Source organism: Podarcis vaucheri, assembly GCF_965113315.1.
Source record: "Podarcis vaucheri genome assembly, chromosome: 2".
Taxonomy (NCBI): domain Eukaryota; kingdom Metazoa; phylum Chordata; class Lepidosauria; order Squamata; family Lacertidae; genus Podarcis; species Podarcis vaucheri.
The window spans coordinates 80,894,578-80,918,500 of NC_138760.1; the positions used below are offsets into that span (position 1 = coordinate 80,894,578).

The 23,923-nt window shown below is 43.7% G+C and overlaps 1 protein-coding gene and 1 long non-coding RNA gene across 3 annotated transcripts in view; one reads left to right on the forward strand and one right to left on the reverse strand.

The window, feature by feature from the left end:
• Positions 1–20,848, reverse strand: part of LOC309526055 (store-operated calcium entry regulator STIMATE-like) — a 34,038-nt gene extending 13,190 nt beyond the window's left edge. The window contains exons 1-4 of one of the 2 annotated variants that reach the window (XM_082211991.1): positions 20,532–20,848; positions 6,685–6,733; positions 4,640–4,735; positions 3,511–3,632 (exon numbers count right to left, since the gene is read on the reverse strand). In XM_082211991.1, the coding sequence (XP_082068117.1) occupies positions 3,511–3,632; positions 4,640–4,735; positions 6,685–6,733; positions 20,532–20,751 (487 nt within the window). In that variant the 5' untranslated portion in view covers positions 20,752–20,848. The remainder of the gene's footprint in view (positions 1–3,510; positions 3,633–4,639; positions 4,736–6,684; positions 6,734–20,531) is intronic. The other variant, XM_082211990.1, reaches the window with a different exon arrangement.
• A 64-nt stretch (positions 20,849–20,912) lies between these two features.
• LOC309526076 overlaps positions 20,913–23,923 on the forward strand; it is a 29,087-nt gene continuing 26,076 nt past the window's right edge. Inside the window, exon 1 of the long non-coding RNA XR_014216636.1 lies at positions 20,913–21,335. This is a non-coding gene — a long non-coding RNA (uncharacterized lncRNA). The remainder of the gene's footprint in view (positions 21,336–23,923) is intronic.

Genomic DNA, 23,923 nt, shown 5'->3' on the forward strand with positions numbered 1-23,923 from the left:
CTTCACATGTACTAAAGACACATTCTGGCAACTTGCAAGTTACAAGGGATTCCAGCTTCCATTAAAAAAGAAGAAGCAAGTTTATGTATTTTGCTTTGGCAGAGCTCAGGCTTTCAAATGGTACTACAAACCCAAAATTGTGTTTCGTGGCCCCTTCCCTTCTGTTTACTCACACTACAAGCCTGGTGGGGAGCAGGTTGTGTTTTATCTGTTTTATATTGTATAGAGATCTTAGGATTTATCCAGGTGCTTGTGAAGTAAAATTATTATTAATCAGTCACGAGAAACTCATTATCTGTATATCAAATACTGGTTGAAAGCTATTCCACCATTTTCAGAGGAAATAAACAGCTTTACTTAAATATCATGGGAAGGGAACCAAAACTCGAGGGCTGTTTCTCTTTCTACACTACATTCTACACTGCATGTCTCCCTTACCGCAGGAATTCCCCCACCAGATAAGTGTCCTGATAAACAGGTAGGGAAGCCAAAGCAGGAATTAGTTTCTCGAGGCTGGCATCAGTATAGAAAACCCTCACTTATATGCCCAACTTCCTCATTACAGATACATACAAGTATGAATGGACCTGTGTACAAAAGATAAATGCAAAAGTCATTGTTGCACTGCTTATTCTCAGGTTAAAGTAGGAATAGTAGTAAGACTTTCCAACAAATAAAAGTATTTCCCTCCCCCAATAAACGTTTGAAGACTGGAACAGAAACTTAGTAGCCTCTGTTTTAGAATAGCTTAGCAGTTGGTGTACAAAATCCATTCTGCACAGCCCAAGTTTACCTTAATCGAATGACAGGAGGCCAAGAAGAGAAGACAACAGCCGATAATCCGGCGGATGCTGGCTTTCCATTCAAAGTATTGCTCAATTGCAAGCATTGCAAGGACTGACCTGCTGGGAGCCTGAAGGGCCCTGCCTGCCCTGCTTCTCTCCCCCTGACAGGCTCCACAAAGGACTACTGCTGCTGGTGGTCAGAGAGGGCTCCGTTTCTGTTTTTTAAAATTGCTTTTTTTATCTATGCCATTTTAAATTGTGATTTATATTAATGCTGTATTCTTAGTTTTAGATTTTATGATTTATGTGGAAATTGTTTCCCATTTGGTTGTGTACTTTTGGTTGTGTTTTATTTACTGCTTGTGACTTCTGTTATGTAAATCTTGTCACCTTGAGCAATGGTTTAACTATGGAAAGGATACAAATAAAATGGTGATGATGAAGAATGCTGACATAATGCTGTCACTCTTTTAAATAAGGCTAAGAGATTGGAAGAGGATTGCACACTTCCACCTCTTATGCTTATTACATGTAGATATAAATCTCGTGTGATGGTGTTAACCATTGTATAAGCATTACATCTGCACCAACCCCTAGAGTACTGGAGAATCAACTTCAAGTGTTAAGCTGCTTGAAAGCTGACTGATCAGCACCTGTATAGACGCAATGCTGCGCCGTAACTAACGCTGACAAAATAAAGGAGAGCTGAATTTACATGGAAGATAGTAGGAAGCTTGCAAGGCTACAGCCCAAGGGTGGACAATGTGATGCAAACTACATTTGCCATCATTCCTGACCACAGGTCAGAAAATGCACACATGCATTTTAGCAGTTTCTTGGTTCTCACCTATTATGTTACTTTTGTTTTCTGTTGAAATAGTAGCGTCCATATGTAATATAACTATCAATCAAATGAGGCTGTGAAAGAAATACAAGTGCCAGCGTTTAGACTCAGACTTCCCTCACTCTCCCCGTGCAACTCAACCTGCCATATCACCAGCAGCTCCTCCTGCATATGTTGAGGTATCAATTCTCTTCCCAAGACACTATCAAATTAAATCCATAAAAAGACAGGCTTTTAATATGAGAACAGAGTTGTTGTCTGTCCTACTGAAGTAATATCAAGCTATCGCTAGGGATCAAATGATACATCTAGGAAAGTGAATGAGCTCATAGGAGGCAATCTGAAAATGCAAGAAAGGTCAGGAGTGTTTCATTAGTTAATTCAGGGGGGGGGGAAAGAATGCTCATTTTGCTAATCCTAAGCATGAATTAAAATACTCTCTTCCTTTAGTCTACTTCCCACCTGGCACTTTTGAAACAGAGGAAGCTGCTTTGCAGAGCAGTTTGTGATATTGCAAGAGATTTTGCGCAGAGTCAGAAATCCCACTGGGCATGCCTAAAGTTCATCTTTGGAACTTGGCCAAAACTGCACTGCTGAACCTCAGTAATTCTGACTTATGATCTCCAAGGCATCCTAAACACTTTCAGGACTTAAGTGCAAAGATGTTTATTTCTCAATCTAATATGAGCGGGGAGCAAATCTCTTTGCAAGGAGGAAGAGTTATCCAATTTGGCATAATAGTGGAATTTTTTTTGCATCTGGAGTCTCCCTGAATCCACTACCCAACTGAATGTAGTGGGGGAAGAAATGAATACTGGGCTCAGGAAAATCTGAGACAAAGATAAACCCAATAACTGTACAAAGCCATTTCACCTGAGGAGACAAGCACATCCATGAGCTCAAGAATCCCTATTGGGTTAAGAATAGAAGGACTTGCCAGGATCCTCCTAGATGCAGGATGCTTTGAGGGTGGCTAGTAAGAAATTCAATTTAGACATGATTCAGCACTGAAATATTTCCACCAAGGCAGGGAGAGGCTTCACATGAGCCTGTGAAAGTCTTCTCTTTTTCTTTATCCAATACAGGAAAGAATGGGGATGTGCTGGGTAGTTCTTCCCTACCTGCAGCAGGGAGCCTGGCTTGTGTTTTTGGACACTGCCTGTAGAATTTAGATTCTTGTACATTTAGAGTTTTAAATTGTACAGAATGCTTTATCAGATACAGCAAGTCTCCTACTGGATGGGTATGGAGATGAGACAGAGGGGGAGAACCCGTGAATAGGGCTTTACTATGTATTATTCCAGGTCCAAATTATTATATATTTCATGCTTGTAACGTGAGTGGTGTTTTACAAAAACACAAGAGGATAGGTCTTTCAATCTAAAATTTGACGTAGGAGACAGAGGAAGGGAAATGGATGCAGGGAAGAACAGAAGAAAAATATTTACTATTTCAATTATATGGTATTAATGACACTAGGGCTGGGGACTAGGGGGTGAAGGCTTCACACAGCAGGAGGGTTGTGAGCTGGTATCTGAAGGAAGTAAGAGAAGGGGGCACTAATGTTTATCTGATTCTAGGAGGCAGTTCCAATCGTAAGGGACAAAAGGTGGAGTCATCTGAGAGAGCAGAAGACTAAAGTCCTTATGTCTCAAAGCTGGAAAAAAACCCAGATCTGTTGCAGACCACAGCCATCATTCTCAGCCAGCTGATATGCTGCTTTCTGATTGTGAAACATTACTGCTTTGTTAGGAGATTCACTCCAGCTTGCATCTTGGCAATGTGTAGCGATCAAATATCTGCACCTTTGGAAAAGAAACATGTTATACAGTTGCAGCTCAGCCCCAAAAGAATTCCTTTCTAAGGCATCAAAATCTTTACCATATTCACCAAAGCGAAGGGACTCCCACTGCTGCCATTCAACAATGCTGTTTACTGCCCGCACACCAGCGTAAATTAGCAGCATTCCCAAGGTGGCATCCAGCAGAAAGTTGATAAGGTACCTAAAGGGATAAGAAAAATACACAAGAGAAATAGGACAGATCTGAGGCCTATGCAGGTGCCATAATCAAAATTCAAATCCATATGACTCTCAGCCATCATCACCACCTAGATCTTTGCCTTTGACAGTGCTGTCACCTATTCAAGATGCCTAGCAACTTAATCACACAGTAATTTTAAGATATGCTACTCTTCATTCTTCATTTTTAGTGGTCAAGTAGTGAGCACAGGTATGCAGGGACACACTCAAGGGCTAGTGCAGTCCAGTGGTTACCATGTTGGACAATCCAGGGCAATCCAGATTCAAATTTCTGCTTAGTCATTAGGCATGCTAGATATGCTTGGTCCAGTCACTCATTTTGAGCTTTAGTCTTCCTCATAGAGCAGTTGCTAAGATAAAAATCTATGTGCATGTAGATGCTCAAATGCAAAAGCGCAAGCAAAAAGTCAATAGAAGTTCTGTTTGAAGTGGATTTTTTTGGGTTTTTTTTTTTAAAAAATATTACATGAATACATTACTGTAGAATGAGAAGCTAGATGGATTAAGACATTTATTTGGATCGATCAACCTGGATGCATAAATTTGAGCTATTATTATACTAGAGCCCACCAGAGGTCACTATTGTCCTGGAAAACAATCAAGCTGTGACTGATTATCTCTGTTTTCCAGCTTTTTTGACAGAATTGCTCCATCTGGAGGAATATTAGCGTTTCAAAGTTAGGGTTTATCATTTGAAGGGACTTGTGCATTGCAGGAAAGAAGTAGCTTGATGCTGTTCTGCACTACAAGGATGTTTATGAAGCATCTGACTTGCTGGCCTGACCAAGCAGGAGCCGACTTCATTGATTTCTAACTTAGTTTGTTGGGCAGGGATCTAAATTTAAACTCTGTTGGACCAATATTTCTAAACCTTGTTGGCTATTATTCTAAAACAGCATGCAGGATGGTTCTATAAAGCATTGTGTGTACACACACACACACACACACACACACACACACACTACTTACAGTGAACAAGGGTCCTCTTCGGTAAGGTCTGATAAATACACATTGGCAAAGTGGATGAACAACATCCCTATGGCTTGTTTGGAAGTATCCAAAAACCTACAGGAAGTTAAAAAAGTGGTCATCATATGAAACACAGACCATATAGATCTCCTCATCTAAAATTGCAAGTTCTTAGAAAGGAAAGATACCAAGGGTGCAGAAGCAGTTTTAAACTTTTTATCCTGGAGGCGAGAGACCCTTTTCAGCCCAAATACTGCATTTCTTCATGGGGAACCTTCCAAGGGGTGGCATGCTAATAAGGTGGGGTGGTGGCAAAAGTGGAGACTGGCAAGTTTGAGAACTACGTCCCAGAAACACAAAAAGTCACAGGTTTCTCTAGAAATCCCCCCCTTCCATCCTCCATCAAAGTGAAATAGTTACATATTCCAACAGGGGAAAGCTCTGGAGAGTATTAGAGTAGAGCCAGTGAGGGCCGGAAAGAGTCCTGGGGGGCTGCCTCAGCTATGAGAACCCTCATCACTTTTTTAATTTCCTGCATCCCTGGCAAAGTCCAGTCTATCAAATTCACAAGTATAACTTGACTGGGTGAGAGGGAATGAAGTGCAAGTGCTCTTCATTCATAAGGGTCATTAGCAGGCAAGTTTCATTTTTTATTAGACATTCCAATATATTTCTCTGTTTTCTAGACCCGTGTGTCAAACTTAAATGAGCTGGAGAGCGAAATTTCCTATCAAACAGATGCCCGGGTTCACTCAAAATTATGGAGCTGATGGGCTTATCCAGCCCCAATTTTGCCTCCTTTCCACTTCTTGTTTTCTCCAAACCCCTCATGAACACCACCACTGCCTCAAGCTGTCAGCTCTGCTCTTCTCTGCCAGTAAGCCTCGTTTCCATATACTGCACCTTTCCCCCCATTCCTGCCAGCTGAACTTCCCTTGTCACTTAAGTCTCTGCAGGCCAGCACCCATCCCATACCTCTCTGGATTGGCCACCAATACAGGATAACTGTACTCTGCACTTCTGTTTCCACACACCTTGACCCCGGCACTGCTAATTATGTGGCAAAATTTATATACCACTTGACTGTAAATCGAACCTCTCTAAGTGATTTGCAAAAATGAAAAAAAATAATGAAAAACTGTCAATAAAGGGTCAAGTTTAAAACACACTATTTAAGACAAATAAAAAGATAATTAAAATCAACTGTAAGCTAAAAAAAACAGATCAAAGCACCTGCCAACTCTTGCCTGTCTGGATAGGACGGCCCGAGCAAAAATGTTTCTAGCAGGCACTGAAAAGTGTACACTCAGGAATCTGATGTCAATAGGCACTGAGTTCCTAATCTGGGAGAGGCAGGAAGAAACAGCCAATGCTAAATAAATCCTACTAAGGGCATTAACTTTCAAATTCAGAAGATTTGTCTGCAGTATGAGAAAGATGTCACGGGCAATTAAAATTGATGGGAGTATGCAGAAATGGTGGAATATACCGGAAGAATAAGAAACCAAGAAGAGAGACTTCTTAAAAACAGAATGGGGAAAATTTATTGACTATCTGAAGATGTAAACAACTTAAAACGTTAGCAGAATAAACACCTGCAGTAAGAAATAAAGGAAAGGGAATTCAAAGGGGAAATCAGTGAATAGGCTTGAGCTGGATATACAGTAACAAAAAGATATAAGCTAAGTAACCACAGAAAGGAGGGGGGAAGATGAGGGAAATGCAGATTGATTATGTACTTTGCTCTAGCGAACAGGTTTTAAATTTAAATTGATTTAAATTTCACAATGACCTGCTGCTCCTGCAGCTTGATATTATTTGCCTCAGGTTTGCCTGGCACAGGAAGACCCTGTAATGCAACTACAATCTTCTTTAAAAAGGACACAGAACTGAGTGCAACATTCTCAGAAATCCCTGCCTTGGTGTTCCTATAGACTGGGAAAAAACAATTGCAACTGCCTGCCCTTTGTAATGCATCGCCCAAGGTCCATGAGCTGAACATCTAGGAAAGGTAAGGCACTCTAGGAACAATACAAAGCACTTACCAAATTCTCCAAGGACGCCTTTCATGCTTTGGTTCTCTGAAGCGTTTCACTGAAAAGAGAATTGAAGATAATCAGTGGACTGGCAAAGCTGTACCAACTAAAGTCCTCCACCCTGTTCAGCTGGATCTGCATGCAAAGTTGCTCATGAATAGTACGGCAGATTTCATACTCTCACATCTTATTAAATCTAGACCAGTATTCAAGAGCAAACTGCAATCGACCACTTTGAACACTCTTCATAGATTGGCATCTACGTTCAGTTCCAAGGTTTCATTGGTACTTATCCACTATATATTTTAGCGTCTGGTAACATGCACCCCTTTCTTCTGCCCTCCCCTTTACGTTAAGGACTTGACTCAAGCAACCCAGTAAATATGATAGCCTTCAAATCCAGAGTTGCATAGCTCATTTAGGGGAGTGCAAAATTGCTGAACTAAGTCATTCTTGTTAAAAAAACAACAAGGAAATACTTAGGTAATTTAAAGCGACTGAACAATTTAAGGCCATTTGCTGAGAGAGAAATGGAAAGGTCACAATAAAAGCCAAAACAAAGGCAGTGTACTTATTGCTTGAAGTGGTTTGTTCGTTTTATTGGGGACATGCGACCATTATGGTTATAGCTTGAAATAGTAGCATGAAAATGAGAGCAATAAACTCAACTTGCTTTGCAAGTGAAAGCTTAGGGAGAAGGAAGATTTGCCTTAATGCTATTTTCCACCAGCTTAGAAATACTGTCAGTTTACGTAAGCTTACCAAAATACAAGCTACAATTAGGCAACTATAACTCATGCTACAGTATTAACTTTTACAGTTAAAAAAGGTAATCTAGGTAATTCAGAGTCCTCATGCTCCTTACAACAGAAGGGAATTAAGGAAAGGATGAGGAATTTGTGCAGCCAGCTCTTTAAAACAAAAAAAAGAGAATTGCAGGGGTGAATGGTTTCCTTGAGCTATATATGGAGATAAATACTGCAATTAAAAGCGGAAAGCGCCAGTAAACAATGATGAAAAGCCAACATGCAAGGAATTGAACAGCTTGACAGAATGCAAGGTTACACAGAAACAAAGGCAACACATCCCACTGCATAATTATACTTTGCCTCTTGTAACAGGCCAAAGGTGGGTATGGAAGCTGTATACCAGGGGCAACCAAAGAGGTGACTTCCAGAAATTGTTTGGACTACAACTCCTAGTATCCCTGATTATTGGCTAGCTTGCCTGGAGCTGATGGGAATTAGGGTCCAACATCACGCGGAGGGCAGCAGGCCATAAAGGAAAACAACAAGTCGCACGCCCTTATGAAACAACCATTTTTGTGGCAGCATTTATTAAGATGCCATAATAAAAGATGGGTCAAAATTCTATGGTGGAAGAACCAGCACGAACATGTTATTCTGTGATGAGGATAGAGGAAAAGCAGGCAGTAGAATATTAATTGAGGTGCTGAAGTCATAGCTGTAATGTTTTATCTGGTTCGTTGGCTTTATATGACTGTTTTAGAGACAATTTAAGGTAGTGCTACCTTTCAGAGCTCTTGGGGGTTCAATTATTGAAAAAAGAAAACGTAAGGAACTTCATGATCTGATGAAGTTGGATCTAATGTTCAAGAAGCCTGTGCCACAACAAATCTATTAGCCTTTAAGGTGGCATGGGACTTCCTTTTCTTGCCTCCCTCTGAAGCCCACCCTATCACTTGCCCCCAGCATCTGCTCTGGATGGTTGGAGGACCCTCCAGAGCCGCTCTGGGCAGCGGCGGGGGGGGGGGAGTGTGAAGGCCTCATGAGGAGAAGAGGAAGGGAAGCCCTGCTGGATGAGTGCAGCTCTGCTGGCAGCAGCTGCTTACATCTCACAGAAGGATCTGGAAGGTCTTCCGACTTTGGGGACAGATTGCCAAAGGATGCACTGGAAGGGGGAGGCTGAAAAAAAGACACACAGAGGCAGTGCAAATGGCCCTTTGGATTCTGACTGCGATATATCACTGCCTAGGAAGCGATTAAATGTAAAATGCTACATCATGTGTAACACTTAGGCCCCCTCCAATTTATCTGTTTATTGATTATTCGTCCTGATTTGTTTGCACACAACTTGCACAGAGGGGTTATGTGAGCCCAGACTTTATTGAGAGTATATTCAGATTTGTCTGCAGGGAGGCTACACGACAATGAGGATTCTTTCAGGTTTGTTAGCAGAGAGGGCATATGATTGTTATCCAACTCTTTTCAGCACATGTCCCTGTTACTTTCCTAACTGCAAAAGTCTCTGTTTTAGACAAACAACAACAACAACAACGTGGATTTGTTGTGCCAGAGTGCTTTAATCCACTTTAATTGCGCAAACCGAAACCTACAGTATGCAGTTGGATTCTTCCTGCAAAATACTGGTAGTGACCAGACATTATTTTCACAATGGGTTTTTAAAACGGCTAATTTTGAAGCACGGTATCAATTCACTGGCAGACACTAAAAAATGTTGTTTGCATACAGAGCACCAGAATTCTTCAAAGTAGTAAGAGGAAATTGAAGTTGAGATTTGCCAACTGGCAAACTGTAGGCTGTCAACTGGAAAGGAATTAGAAAATATAATCTGCAAGTTGGAATAGATTCTCCCCCCCCCCCCCGGAGAGAACAAACATTGAGTCTATTCCAGTTCTCTAACGCAGCTTCATTTGGAGAAAAGAATCCAAGAAAATTGCAGAAAGCTGTTTAAAGAGACAGCAGCTTGCAATACATCTAGCAGGAAACTGATAGCATAAAGTCCTGGAAGTGCGGGGTGGGGGGGAGATTACACTTTTCACTATCATGCACTTAAGCCATTTCTTTAATTGGCATGTGTTTTCTATAATTTGAACAAGGCAAACCTTTTTATTACTCATTAAGCCCTAAATGGCTTGGGAGCAGATGATCTAAATGACTGCCCTCCCTCCTTGCACCAACCTGCTCATGCTCTACTGTCAACATCTAAGGTCTTGCTCTGTTTCTCACCACCTTGGGAGGTGTGCTTGGCAGGGTCAAGAGAGCAAGACTTCTCAGAAGAGCAGCCAGATTGTGAGAAACACCTTCCCCAAAGAGGCTCCCCCCCCCACCCTCTTGAAATTTAGGAAGGCAGCAAAAACGTATTCCACTGTGCCTTTGATACATTTTTAAATGTCACTGTTGCTTTATGGTCCTCTTATGCTGCATTTTATTTCTTAAACTGATATGATTTATTTAACCACACTCCTCTGGCACACCCTAAGTACTGAGGTCTTTAAAAAATGAAGCACAATTGAAAGTGGAGACAACAGATGTACTGCTCCTTGTTTATCTGTTTGCTATGTAACACAAAAAAACCTTATTTTTTAAAAAAAAATGAGGCACAAATGGGTTGCAGCTTCCTGTAATGGGTACACCATCACCTTTTTAGTTTAGAGAAATTACTTCAGAGTGAAGGGAAACAGGTCTTATAATATTAAGAAGGGTACGCAGAAGGGATTTTTCTCTTTCTTTTAGAACCCTGGATCCCCCCCCCCCCAATGAAGTGACTGGCGCCTAAATTCAGGGAAAAAACCCCTTTTCAGGGAAAAAAACCCTAAGGGAATTATTCCTCACAACACATAGTCAACTTATGAAAAATGACTGCCATAGGCTACAGTGATGGCAAATGGTTTTATGATAGTCAGATCTCCCCTATACATATTTGATCATCAATGCTATTAAACAGTGATAGCTACAACACAGTTCTGTGCCAAAAGGCAGTAAGCCTCTGAACACTAGAAATGGAGGGACAAGAAATGGAGGAAGTTTTTTGCCTTGAAATTCTGCTTATATGCCCTTGGCTTACCACTGTGAAAAACATGATGCAGGATCTCTTGGACTGATCTAGCATAGCTCTTACAGTCAGCCCTAAAGATAAATATAAAACATGTGAATTTACTTTTACTGGTAATGTCAACGATGTAGATGTGTATAGGTTGTCTGTTTAAAGCAGCCTTCCTCAATCTGGTGTTCTCTCCCCCCATGTTTGAACTACAATTCCCATCATTCCTGATCTTTGGTCATGTCGGCTAGAGCCAATAAGAGGTAGAGTCCAAAACATCTCCAGACTGGATACCAGACCGAGCAAGGACAATTCAAAGGTTTCCAGGATTTGCTATGGTTTTGAAACATCTAGAAGACAGTAGGAATGGTAAGGTCAACACAAGAAAAAAGCAACAAATTTGAGGCCATAAATACTAGTTACTGGATTTTATTTTGCCCACTTTGATATAATTACTATGAAGTGCTTTAAAACATTACTAGCTATAGGCACAGAACAGAGTCACCAGATCTTGGTAACCAGGCAGATTTTGGTTCTCCCATCCCCTCCCGTGAGAGACAGGATCTCTTCGCAGCCCAGCTGTGTGGGATAAGCTCCTGTTGTGAGTCGAGGACACGCCACCCGCATAGGAGTATAATACGACACAAAGACACAATATTTTAGGTTAATGGGCAAAATTAGGCCACAACTTTTATTGGTTACAGCATGTGAGTAGCATTGGCTTAGGCATTGGATGAAACAGCAATACAAGACTCCATGGAAGTCATATCAGATCCGAAGAAAGCAGGAACAGGCTGGGAGCTGAGCGCTGCCACGGCTGTTTAAATGCGGCTAGCCCCGCCCACCAGCCAGCCCTATTGGTCAGCTGGAAGGCTTGGCCACGGCAGCAGAAGCAATCAGAAGCAGGGAGCTGAGTATGCCTCCCTGCCACAGTGGGAAGCTTCTCCAGCTCACAACCCCTGCCCTCTGGGAGGAGGAGAGGCCTTCTCTTGCACAGCCAAAAAGAGGGATGTGCAAGAAGCCTCACTGCTTTCTAAGCATCTAGGTTCATTGCAGAATCAGGTAGAGGCCTCTCCCATTCTCTTCTCTTTCTGAAATCAGTGTTGCATCAGGAATAATTCCCCTTCTCCCCCATCTCTCCAGGTAAGGAAGAATGGGGGCCTCTCTTACTCTGAAATGAGTAATAATAAAAAAGTACTCCACACTTTTAAAGATATGCACACAATGCGCTACAAAGAACATTTTAATCTGTTACAAGCAGCTGATTAAGAGTTCGAGTTCAATATTCTTAGATGATTTCTAAAAATCTGCTCATGATAGACTAAACAGCCCTTTAAGCATTAAGTTCAAAGCCTAAAGAGATTCTGTCTAATTTATGTAATTGTGGCAAGAAGCATCAACACTGCTGATCCCATTTCAGAAAAAACTGAAAGGTATTTCCAGCAATCTGCTAGATTTGTTTCAGAATTTATCAGCAGCTACCTTGCAACTGAAAAGCAGCTAGAGGCAGAAATAAAATTTCCCCACATCTATTATTGTATTTCACCCCACTTTGCTATTTAAATACAATAGCACTTTGTAGTTGGGAGACAAAAGATAAATTTAATTCTTGCCCTTTCTACACCATAAAAGACTCCTGGAGATGCCTCTCCATCTAATAGGATCAAGCATGGTTCCACAGCAGGGGACTTCACAACTGTATTGTGCAGGTACTTTTAAGTGAGACTGTTAAATGATACTGTGATTAATTGGTTTTTGACACACTAAACCGTATTATCATATAGGGCCCCAAGAAAAACTTAAGAGTCTAGCAGTTACTCCAATAAGAAGTTTTTAGACTAGTGCTCCAAGTGCTGAATTTGAGATTCAAAGACAAAACTAATTTCCTGTAAGTTTTTGCTAGGGACAAAACAACCAAGCTTACTTCAATTAAATTATCCAACTTGTTTGCTCATTTTGTCACTTTTCTCTTTGAAACTGAAAGGAGCCCCAAATTGTTGGTTGATGGGACCCATCCTAACAGTAAAACCAACTACTCAGGCTTTCCTAAGCAACAAAAAATAGCTACAGAAATGATAAACAAGTACAGTTAGTATATTTTGTGGTCACTTCCATGTTGGGTGGACTACAATTGTCGGTCATATCCAAAGCTACCTCTGAGGTAAGATCACACTGCCTATAAAGGATGGAGATATTGGGGAAAGGGGACCACTTTAGAGGGGACCAGTTTGGAGAATTTCACACGTAAATGACCTTTAAAACCTCCTATAATTATTAAGATCCTCCAGTATGAATGGTATTCTATCCTCCTTTGATTTCAGTGTTCTGCTGCTCCACAGGCATGGAAAAAGAAAAGGAATAAGCTTGAAAAATCCACAGCCCAATGTATCTTATTTCCTAGCATATCAATCTGAATCTATAAAATTAATCAATATCCCTTATAAAAACTACTTGAAAAAAAATCTATAGCATTTTTTTTATAAGATGGCAAAACTCCAACAAATTTTACCACATACCACACATTTAAGCATTAAATCTTTTCAAACCTGTCAGAGTTCTGGGGCCTGCTCCAAGCTTTGGATAACAGAACTACGCACATGAGCAAGGTCCCGCATCTACTCCACCTGTCACTCATTCTAAAATTAAAAATAATGGCAGTTACATACACCAGCCATTTTTATTGGCCCAATAAAAGAATATTTATCTTAACAGTAACTGTTTTCAGGCAACTACAGGTTTTTGAGAAAAAGTAGTGTCTTTCCGTGACATATCACTATAGTTTTTGTTTAAGGGGGTTGTCTCTTAGTGCAGACCCAGATCATTGAGCCTGGGCTTCCACAGCCTCTGCCCACCATGAGCCACCATTGGCAGGACTGGCAGAAACAGCAGCAGATACATTCTATGCTTATGACAATATTTTACTCTCTTGTTAATTACAGTATGTGGTTTTAAACTGTGTTTTGCATTTGACTTCCTTTCCTTTTGAAATGTTTCAGATAATTTTTTTGTTCACTTTGCTGCGTTAAGGGTGCATTACGTAGTTGGCCTCGTTTGTAATGTTTTATTTAGAAATTTTTGAGAACATTTTAGTTTCCTGTTAATTATGTTGCTATGAATGCAAACTTTTTATTTGACTTTCTTCAGTAACCTTTTATTCTCAATGGTTTTATTTGATGTTTTAATACAGGCTGTAAACCACAGTGAGATGTTTTTCTTAAAAAAAAAAAAGTGGCATAGAAATGGATTAAATAAATAAATAAATAAACAAACTTTCAAACTTTCGCAGTTTGTCTCAGTACCTGGCTCCCGCTTCGGCATGGAATGTGGGAGGCACTAAATGTAAAAGTGCTTTGCCTGGCAAACCCCCCCCCTACACTGCCATTAACTGGATCTTTAATTGGCTTTAAAGTACCGGTGTGTGATGGGAAAGGGTTGCAACAACATACTGCGGAATATACTAGCTACATGGATCAAAGGTTTGAATTGAGATAAGATTTTCTTCGGCGTGAGAGTTGGTTGGGGAGAGAAGCCCATGGTTTGTTTATTCTAAGCTTCTTTTATATATTTATGATTCAGCAACCCTGTCCGGAATATAAGATAAAAAGATATTTACAAGTGAGGAAGAGATGTTAACAAGCAAAAATGAAAACTGTGTATGATCTGAAATGAAGAAAGGAGGGGGAGGGGAAGCTCAAGTATCACTATGTCGGAAAGACAGAGTACAGTGGTACCTTGGTTCTCGAACTTAATCCGTTCTGGGAGTCTGTTCAACAACCAAGGTGCAGCTTCCAATTGGCTGCAGGAGCTTCCTGCACTCAATCAGAAGCCATGGAACACATTTGGCTTCCGAAAAATGTTCGCAAACCAGATCACTTACTTCCGGGTTTACGGAGTTCGGGAGCCGATTTGTTCGACAACTAAGCCGTTCAGGAACCAAGGTACCACTGTAATTCCCCTCACCTCCATTTAAAAACAATAGGCAAGGATGTGCCTGAAATCTGTTGCATAACTTGATCACGTAATAGGTTCCAAAATATCTATATAGCAATAAGGATGTCTGAGATGCTACAAAGATGCCTTCCTATGGCATCTGATGTAAGTCAGATATGATCTCAAATGAAAGAATGTTAGATTTAAATTTGCAGACTAATAGTTTCTCCAATTACATCTAACCCAGTGTTTCCCAACCTTTTTTGGGCAAAGGCACACTTGTTTCATGAAAAAAATCTCGAGGCACACCACCATGCCAGATGGGGAAAGGTCACTTTTTACTTATGTAAAAAAAAATAAAAAAATAGTAACAGCATAGAAGGTAATGGTTAGGCTAGCATCCCTCTTCCAAATATGCTAGGTTTTTATTTGCAGGGACTGTTCTACATGGGAAGGGGAAAGGAAAGTTAATAGAAGGAAAGGCGGGTGGGAGAGAAAGAGAAAGAAAGAGGGAAGGAAGGGGGGAAGAGAAGTGGAAAGGAGGGAGACCGAGGCGGGGGAGAAGCGTCTGGAGAGTTGCTCCGAAGTTTGGGGGGCCGCGGGGGTGGGCGCGCGTCCCAGGAGGCGGAGGCCAGCCCGGGCTGGGAGCCGCGCCGCGGCCCGGGGGCGGAAGGCGGACCGCGGCTCCTAGGATGTGGAAAGGGGACGGCGGCGCAGGGGGAGGAGACCCGCACGGCTAGGGCAGCGCGCAGGGGGGGGAGCGGGCCGGAGGCGGGCGAGGGGGGCCGCGATCCCGCGCGCCGCGAACATGGCCTCCTTCCCCGCGGGCCACGCCGAGCCCCCCGGCCGGGGAGGGTGGCGCGCCCCCACCGCCGGAGGAGAGCAGAGGCAGGAGGAGGAGGACGAAGGCGCTGCCGAGGAGGCGCGCCAACTTCTGCCAACTTCGGCGCCCACCCCGTCGCCGCAGGCTCCTCCCGGCCGAGAGCCAGAGGACGGTGGCGGAGCAGGAGGAGGAGGATCGGGTTTGGCGACGGCTGCTGCGTCCTCTCCAAGCGCGGGGTTGGCCTCCGCCGCGCCCGATCCTCCGCGCTCGCCGCGCTTCTCGGCGGAGCAGGTCTCGGCGTGTGCGAGGCGCTGCTGCAGGCGGGCGACCCCGGCCGGCTGGGCCGCTTCCTGGGCTCGCTGCCGCCCGACGCCGAGGCGCCGTGCCTGGAGGCACAGGCGGGTGAGAGCCTGGCCAAGGCGCGCGCGCTGCTGGCCTTCCAGCGCGGCGACTTCGCTGAGCTCTACCGCCTGGTGCAGAGCCGGCGATGGGATGTGGGAGCTCGCTCGCTCGCCGCCCCGTGTGTGCTTGCCGCCGCCGCCCCGCCTCTCGCCGCCCGACTCGCCTGCCTCCCTCCCACGGAACACAAGGAAACTTTCCACGGCACACTAGTGTGCCGCGGAACACCGGTTGGGAAACACTGATCTAACCAACTCTAAAAAGAAAGAAAACACAAACTTGGCTTCAGGTATACTGGTAGGGTGTCTTCCCAAGTTAATAGCTGAACCAGCCCCTGCACCAGTCTATTTTCCTTCTCTCCATGGAGAGGAACAGCTGGAGGAAAACAACAAACAAGCTAGAGCTGAAAAGAATCGTTTGCTTCCCACTGGAACAAATAAGGGAAGCAAGATGAGCAAAGGCCCACAATTGCCCCAATCAGTCTTGAAAGAAGCAGCGCCGACATAGAAAAGGATGGTTGCTGTAATAAGGGTATATCAGCTTCCATCCCAGGATTGCTTTGTTATAATGAATGACTCAGTTCCCAATGGGAAGGTAACGGCACACCTGGAATCAAAGAGCAGCCCCCAATCTCAGCATCAAATAAAAGCCTGCACTATCCAATCTCACTGCAAGTTGTCCCAGAATCTGACAGTCACACTCCAGGGTGGGCTCACTTAAAGGTATCTGCTACACCTGAATGCATGAGTGTCCATTTAAATCTATGGGCTGGTGGAGATGAAGGGAAAGTGAAGGAGAAAAAATATTACATATAATACACATCTAAACAGCTTTCAGGTGACTGGAAACACAGGAACTGTTATGGTGGAAAGAGTCCTGTTCTGATGGAAAATTGATTGTGGAACCACATGGTTTTTTAGTGATTCCCCTCCCCAAAGCACCCTGGCACCTTGTTCAGGAAGTGATTTGTAGTCCAACAACATATGGAGGGCACACATTCACTACCTTTGCCTTAATGCATTCTAACTGTATCACAACAGAAAGGATAAGAGTTCTGAAAGCTACAGCAAGTTTGGATATTTTCAAACAATGGAAAATGAGCTGTACTCATTTATTTTTAAACGGGAAGAGAAAAAATGTCTACTATTTTCCAGACTATGCTTACTGCACACTCATAAAAGATAACACTTAAGAACGTGAGTTAGCCTATTCAGTCTTCCTCCCAAGCTATTTCAGGTGCGCAGCATAGGTATGACTGTACCTTTCTAAACACACACAGAATTATAGAATTGTTCATTTGGAAGGGACACCGAGGGGTATCCAGTCCAACTTCCTGCAATGCAGGAATATCTATTAAAGCATCCAAGACAGATGGCCACCCAACCTCTACTTAAAAACTTCCAGTGGAGGAGAGCTCACCACCTTCTGAGGGAGTGTGCTCCACTGTCGAACAGCTCTTGCTGACAGAAACATCTTCCTGATGTTCAGTTGGAATCTCCTTTTTTTGAACATGAAGCCACTGCATCACACTTGTTGATTCATGTTAAGCTTGTGGTCTACTAAGACCCCTAGATCCTTTTCACATGTACTGCTGGCAATCTTATATTTGTGCAGCTGGTTATTCTTGCCTAAGTGTAGAACCTTAAATGTGTCCCTATTGAATTTCATCCTGTTAGTTTGGGCCCACTTCTCCAATTTGTTACGGTCATCTTGAATTCTGATTCTGTCTTCAGCGGCATCCTCCCAGTTCGGTGGCATCTCCAAATATGATTAGCATCCCCCCAGTTCTTTCACCAATGCATTTATAAATATGTTGAACAACCAGCCCAGGGCAGAACCCTACAGCAAAAACTTGCCACATTTTTACAGGATAACGATGAACCATAAATGAGTACTCTTTCGGTTTGGTCAGTCAACCCAGTGGCGTAGCGTGGGTTGTCAGCACCCGGGGCAAGGCAAGTAATTTGCGCCCCCTAGCCCGTGGATTTGCGTCCCCTAGCCCGTGGATTTGCGCACCCTAACCCCCAGATGTTGCGCCCGGTGCGGCCAGCCCCCCCTGCACCCCCCACGCTACGCCACTGAGTCAACCATCTATAAATCCACCTAACTGTTACCTCACCCAGTCCACATTTTTCCAGCTTCTCCACAAGAATATATTGGGGGACTTCGTCAAAAGTCTTACTGACCCACCAACCCTGTAACTCTGTAACTATCAAAAAAAAAGTAATAAGATTTGTCTGGTATGACTTGGTTTTGAGAAACCCATGCTGGGTGTTAGTAATCACAGCATCCTTTCCTAAGTGCTGCAGACTGACTGTTCATCCATTCTAGGACCTTTCCTGGTATTAATATCAAGCTCACTGGTTGGCATTTACCTGGGTCTTCTCTCCCTCCCACTTTTGAAGATGGAGACATTTGCCCAATCTGCAGGGACCTTATCTATTCTCCAATAATTCTCAAAGATTATAGACAGAGGCTCTGAGATTACATCTGCAAACTCCTTTAGTACCCTTGGGTGTAGCTCATCAGGCCCTGGATATGTGAATTCATTGAAAGTAGCTAGGTGTTCCATTACCACCTCTTTTCCTATCTTGGGCTGCAGCTCCCTCCTTGCATAGTTTACTCTGTTATCATCAGGTTGGGCACTGCTTTCCTTTTGGGTGAAGACAAAGGCAAAGTAAGTGTTGAGCAGTTCCCACCTCTCTGTCACTCAACAGCATTTCTCCATCTTCTCCAAGAAGGGACCTACTACTGTCTTGTTCTTCCTCTTGCTTCAAACATAGCAGAAGAAACCTTTAAATTTATTTTTAACCTCTCTTGCATGTCTGAGTTCAGTCTGAGCTTTGGCTCAGAATGACCTTCTCCCTGCAACTGTTTACTACTCGTGTATATTCTTTCGTGATTTCCCCTTTCTTCCATTTCTTATACATGTTAAATCTCAGCTCATCTGTAAGGTCCTTATGCAGCCACACTTGAGGATCCCAAACAGCAGACCTGGGAAAGGTTTGAAGTCTTTAGGTGTTCAGAGTAGACACTCTGGTCTTCAACTGGAGAGTTGGGACCTGAAGTCGAGCATTAGTCTGACATAAGGTGGATCATAAAAGGGGCATCCAATATCCAAATGTATGGCAAAACCACACACACCAAGAAGTCACCAAATATATGTTTGGGCTAAAGATGAGTGCCAGAAAATTTGTAAACCTACTTTGCTAAAGAGAGCAGAAGTTTACATAATGCTTCTTCCAATGGTGAACAGCCAGCTCATGGGTCTCTAAGCAATACTGTGCAAAGGATTAACACAACACTTTGCAAAACAGATCAGAGTGATAATAAGAGTAGCACTTGAATAGGGAAGATGACTGTCAATGGCATAAAGAATACACATATTGAGAATCAAATATGGGAGGGTTCCAAAATCTGCAACAGAACACCACCTTTATTAAGCCAACCAAAATATGACAAAATAGCATGCAAGTTCTGAAGCTTTTTTCACCAGGGTAAACACAGGAGGAAGGGAACCTGATTGACGTTGGAGGGTGCAACTCTTCTCTGAAGAGCTAAACACAGGCAATAGTGCATAAGCCATTAAAAAAACACCATGATCTAGTTGGTAAACATGAGCCACTCTGTGAGATTCACAGCATTTGGAATCTCAAAACAAATTAACATGTTTCCTGCACACAGCAGCTGCAGAAGGCAGACAGCTATTGCAACCACACTTCTCAGAAAGCCAATTCATAAGACAAGTTGCTATATTTATTCTTGCAGAATAAGCGCTAGAACACACTAGAGCTTTCATTTTTTAAACATACTTTCCCAAGGATTTTAAGCAGCTAAAGTTTAGAGCAACATGCTCCCCAAACTCATGCTTGATAGGCAGGAAGCTGAAAATGAAAAGAAACAGAAGGTCCACTTGTCTCCATTCCCACTAACAAAATGAACATGCAGCCTCAAATAAAACATAGTAACAGAAGTAATTTACTCCAAAAGATGACAAAAGCACTTAGTAAAGAAACCTTGAACAGCATCCATCTACAAATGCGACAAACTTAAAGAATGACGACCATAATGTCAATACAGTGGGCATGGGGTCACATCATGGGAAGGTGAATCATGGCAAGCCATAACTCCATTTTGGAGGGTCAGTGAACCGGGGATTAAGCAAACTTGTCAGGAGTCGTCATACAGCAGATACAAGGGAAGTTAAAAGGGCCCTTGAGCAGAGCGATTTTGGCAACTTAGTGAAGGGCCCACACCCATCTATCTACCTGGACACCAGTAAGAAAAGCGCCCATGCTCCGAGGCAATCTTTATTACAGTACTTCATATTCTAATACCGAGTTGAATCAGTGTTGAAAACACATCTGAGGATGCAAGGAGTGGGAGGCAGAAGGGGACTCCGCTATCAAGTCGGGGAGATGCAGCTGGAGGCAGAACAAAGCCACAGAGGCGGCGGCGGGTTTTCCTGAGCACATTGTTGGAGGGAAACCAAGGAGGAGAAGGCGGGAGACCAGGAGCAAGGGGGGTTGTAGGGGGCGGGAGGGAAGAGCACAGCTGAGCACGAGAGAGACCCGCTCGGCCACAAGCGCAGCAAGGAGAGCCGGTCCCAGAGAGAGAGGCAGTCATGCTACATCTCGAAGACGACGGGCTACGGCAAGCGAAACTCGCAGGAAGTTGCAGGGAAGGAGAGCAAGGAAAGGGAAGGAAGGAGGGGCGCGGAGGTGGGGCTGGGGCGCCCCAGGGAAGCAGGATGGAGAGGCTGCCTGGGGCCGGGTTGCCGCCTGGCGAGGCAGGGAAGGCGGCGGGGGCGGGGGTCTCTCTCTCTCTCTCTCTCTGGCCCCGGGGCTCCCCGGGGAGAAGGGCGCAGGCGGGCGGGGAGGAGCGCCGGCCAGGGACTCACGCATGAGGAGGCTGAAGGCCACGACCCCGAGCAGCCCCTGCAGGAAGATGCCGAAGCTGTCCATCAGGGCCCCGTTCTCGCAGCCACGGTAGCCCGGCCCATCCCCGGACGGGGAGGAAGCAGCGCCGGGCCCGCCAGCAGCGCCGCCGCCGCCGCCCTGCGGAGAGCCCGGCCTGGGCGTGGCGAGGAAGGAGCTGTTGGGGGCCAGGGAGCCCCCCATGGCGGACGGAGAGCGCCGCGGAGCAGGTGCGCCGGCCAGAGGGAAGGAGAGGGAGGGTCGCTCGCAGGCTCCGCGGCGCTTCCTGGGGACGGGGGAGGAACCCCACGCGCCGCGTCACCGGCAGCGCGTGACGTCAGGCGCCGTGAGCCTCGGGGGAGGGCGGGGCCAAGGGGGCGTCGGGGCCGCGGCCGCCGCTCTCCGTCTGTCAGGTGAGGTGGGATGCGGGTCTGGGAAGATGTTCTCTTCGTCGTCTGAGGAGGGAACAGGAGGCTGGGCGAGCCCTCGTCCTCCTCTCCGCGCCCCGGAGCTAAGGGCTGGGCCCGGTCTGTTTCTGCGCCGAGGACGGAGGTTGGGCTTTCTTCCGAGGAGGAGCTTCGTTTTGCCCGCGGGTGAAGGAGGAAGCCTTCGCCCTCCCAGCTCCTGCCGCCACAGCCAAAGCCACCGAGGAGGCAGCTTTACTTGCCAGGGTCGCCCGTGGTTATTCGGCAACCCGACGCCGGCCGCTGTGGAGAATGGCAGGACCTCGAGTGGGAAACGGCTACCACTTCCCGTCTCCCAGCCTAATGGACCTGGTGCTGTGAAAAGTAAGCGCCTGCAGGAAGCTAGCTATTGCTGTGTCTTATAAAAAAGCTCTAATGCTGTTTTTGGCCTGTTTAAAAACCATTTAATCCACGGGCTCATTTATTATTTTCTGTTTCGTAAGATTTATATACCGCTAGATTGTAAAAACGACCTCGAAGCGGATTACAGAACGGAAAAAAAGACAAAACAGTAAAGTCAAGAACGATTTTGGGGACAATAAATCCAGCCTTGTACCAAACCTGAGATCGCCTTTTTACAGCTGCATAAGTGCAACACATGCCATTGGTTTGAGAAACTATGTCTAGGTTGGGGTTTAGAAGTGGCAGCTTTCAGGATACTTTGGAGATGGCTAATGGGGAATTCAGTTTAGACTTTTTAAAACTTTGGCACAGGGACTTGAGCTCAAGACTTGTGTCTCAATTCGGAGCTGGTCTCGAGGCTCAAAGCTAGATACTGTACTGTGCAAATAGCACTGAGAAACACGGGTGCCTGCTAATTACTGTACAGTATTAGACTCTGAGGACTAGTTTGACACCCCCAATGGTGGAAACTATCCTCACAGCACAGGACTCTTACTGTTACCGTTTTGTACTTGCTGCAAAGTTATGGATTTTTTAATCTCGTATTTAGGATGCAATCCTAATCCTACCTACCTACCTGGGGGCAAACCCCTACAGAACACAGTAATTTTCTTGAGTAGGAATGGTTAAGACTGCAGAAAGACATTCCAATTTTTGGTGACTTGTGTACTTCAGTTTTATATAATACATTTAGTAATAAATGGATGCCAGCAAAAATATATTCATGCCATGAGTCAAGTATACTTAGAATGTGTTGAATTTTCTTTTGATAGAGGATATGTCACAAAACTAGTTTGTGTCTTGTGTCTGTAACAAACTGTTTTCTCATGATGATTTATAGCTGTAATTGTGAACAGGGATATTTATTAACATCACACTGATCTCAGTACTGTATGTAATAAAATATCTGCTGTATTGATTTGTACAATGAAGGTTTATCAATACCTGAGAGCAAATATTTATCTTGTTGCATACTGGAAGATAAACTTCTACCAGGCCATTGGATATAAACCCATGTGACATGTCTGAGCCATGACTGATTATTTTTCTCTACCCAAGAAGGAAATAAAATGTTTTAAATATATAATGAGAATGGTTTGAGTGCACAATCACTACATTCAGTTGCATGTGCTTTCAAGCTGGAGAATGTGGATTGAAGTGTTTTTTATTTCATTGTTTTCAACTAAAGAATGCGTAATTGTATGCAGCACAATATTTACTTGTGAGTTTGTACTGAGCTATTTTTCTGTTTTAGGCTGCAATCCTATATTCATTTACCCCCAAGTGAAGTCCTGCTGAACTCAAACTAGGTTTACATCTGAGTAGATTTGTATAGGATTGTAATGTAAACGGCAGAACTTTAACACTACAAGTCAATCTATGCTTAAAACATGCAAGGTTCTACAACTCTTCTTAAAAGGCTTTACTGTACATGTAATTGACACTGAGTAGACTTGTCTTCAGGGATACAGTAGTAACACTCTTGAGCAAAGAACAGTTTTATATTATTACATTTTTATGTTTCTTGTAGCTCAAATGCAGGACAAGAGTTTAACTCTAGCAGGAGGCAATCTAGAAAAAACAAACATTTTAAATTCCAAATCTTGAAGTTGTCTTCCTTGTATATTTAAATTATGAAGATTCCTCTGGTGCTGGAACAAATGCTGAACCACATATAACACAATAATTATGATGATAATTATTAAGATTAGGGTGTGCATCAAATATTTGCTTTGAGTACTACTGTGGTAAGTGAATTGATGTAGCCTGGCAACTTTTGAGGATACTCATTTTGACTTGTGTCCAAAGCAGAACTTCCCCTATGGAAAAATCTGAAGTTTCATATGTCTTCCCATTGACTTAACCTCCCACCCCCACCTCCCGTAGAGGATGTCTGTCACATTTTAAATATACAGTGGTACCTCTGGTTACTTACTTAATTCGTTCTGGAGGTCCGTTCTTAACCTGAAACTGTTCTTAACCTGAAGCACCACTTTAGCTAATGGATCCTCCCGCTGCTGTCACACCGCCACCACATGATTTCTGTTCTCATCCTGAAGCAAAGTTCTTAACCCGAGGTACTATTTCTGGGTTAGCGGAGTCTGTAACCTGAAGCGTATGTAACCCAAGGTACCACTGTATAGGCAGCTTTGTGTATGCAAGGGAATCCATTCAAGTTTGGGTGGAAAGAATTTGCTTACCACATTCTGGAGTGGGGGGTATTTATGGAAATAGTTTACATTGTAGAGATGCCCTTAATTTAAGTAACCTGTATCAGATGGATAGGTACATAGGTTAGGGAAATAAATTTAATGAAAAACTGTTTTCTGTCAATTTGACAGCAAAGTGAGCTGTCAGTCAGAAAAACTAGACTCCTGCCTGCCTTTCTTATATGAAGTGGCTAGGGGAGAAATGTATAGATTTTCCAAGGCACACTGTGTGTGCAACACAATCATAAAGCTTCAGGAAGAATAAGATCTCTTCAGTATGGTGTACTGAAGAGCACCCTT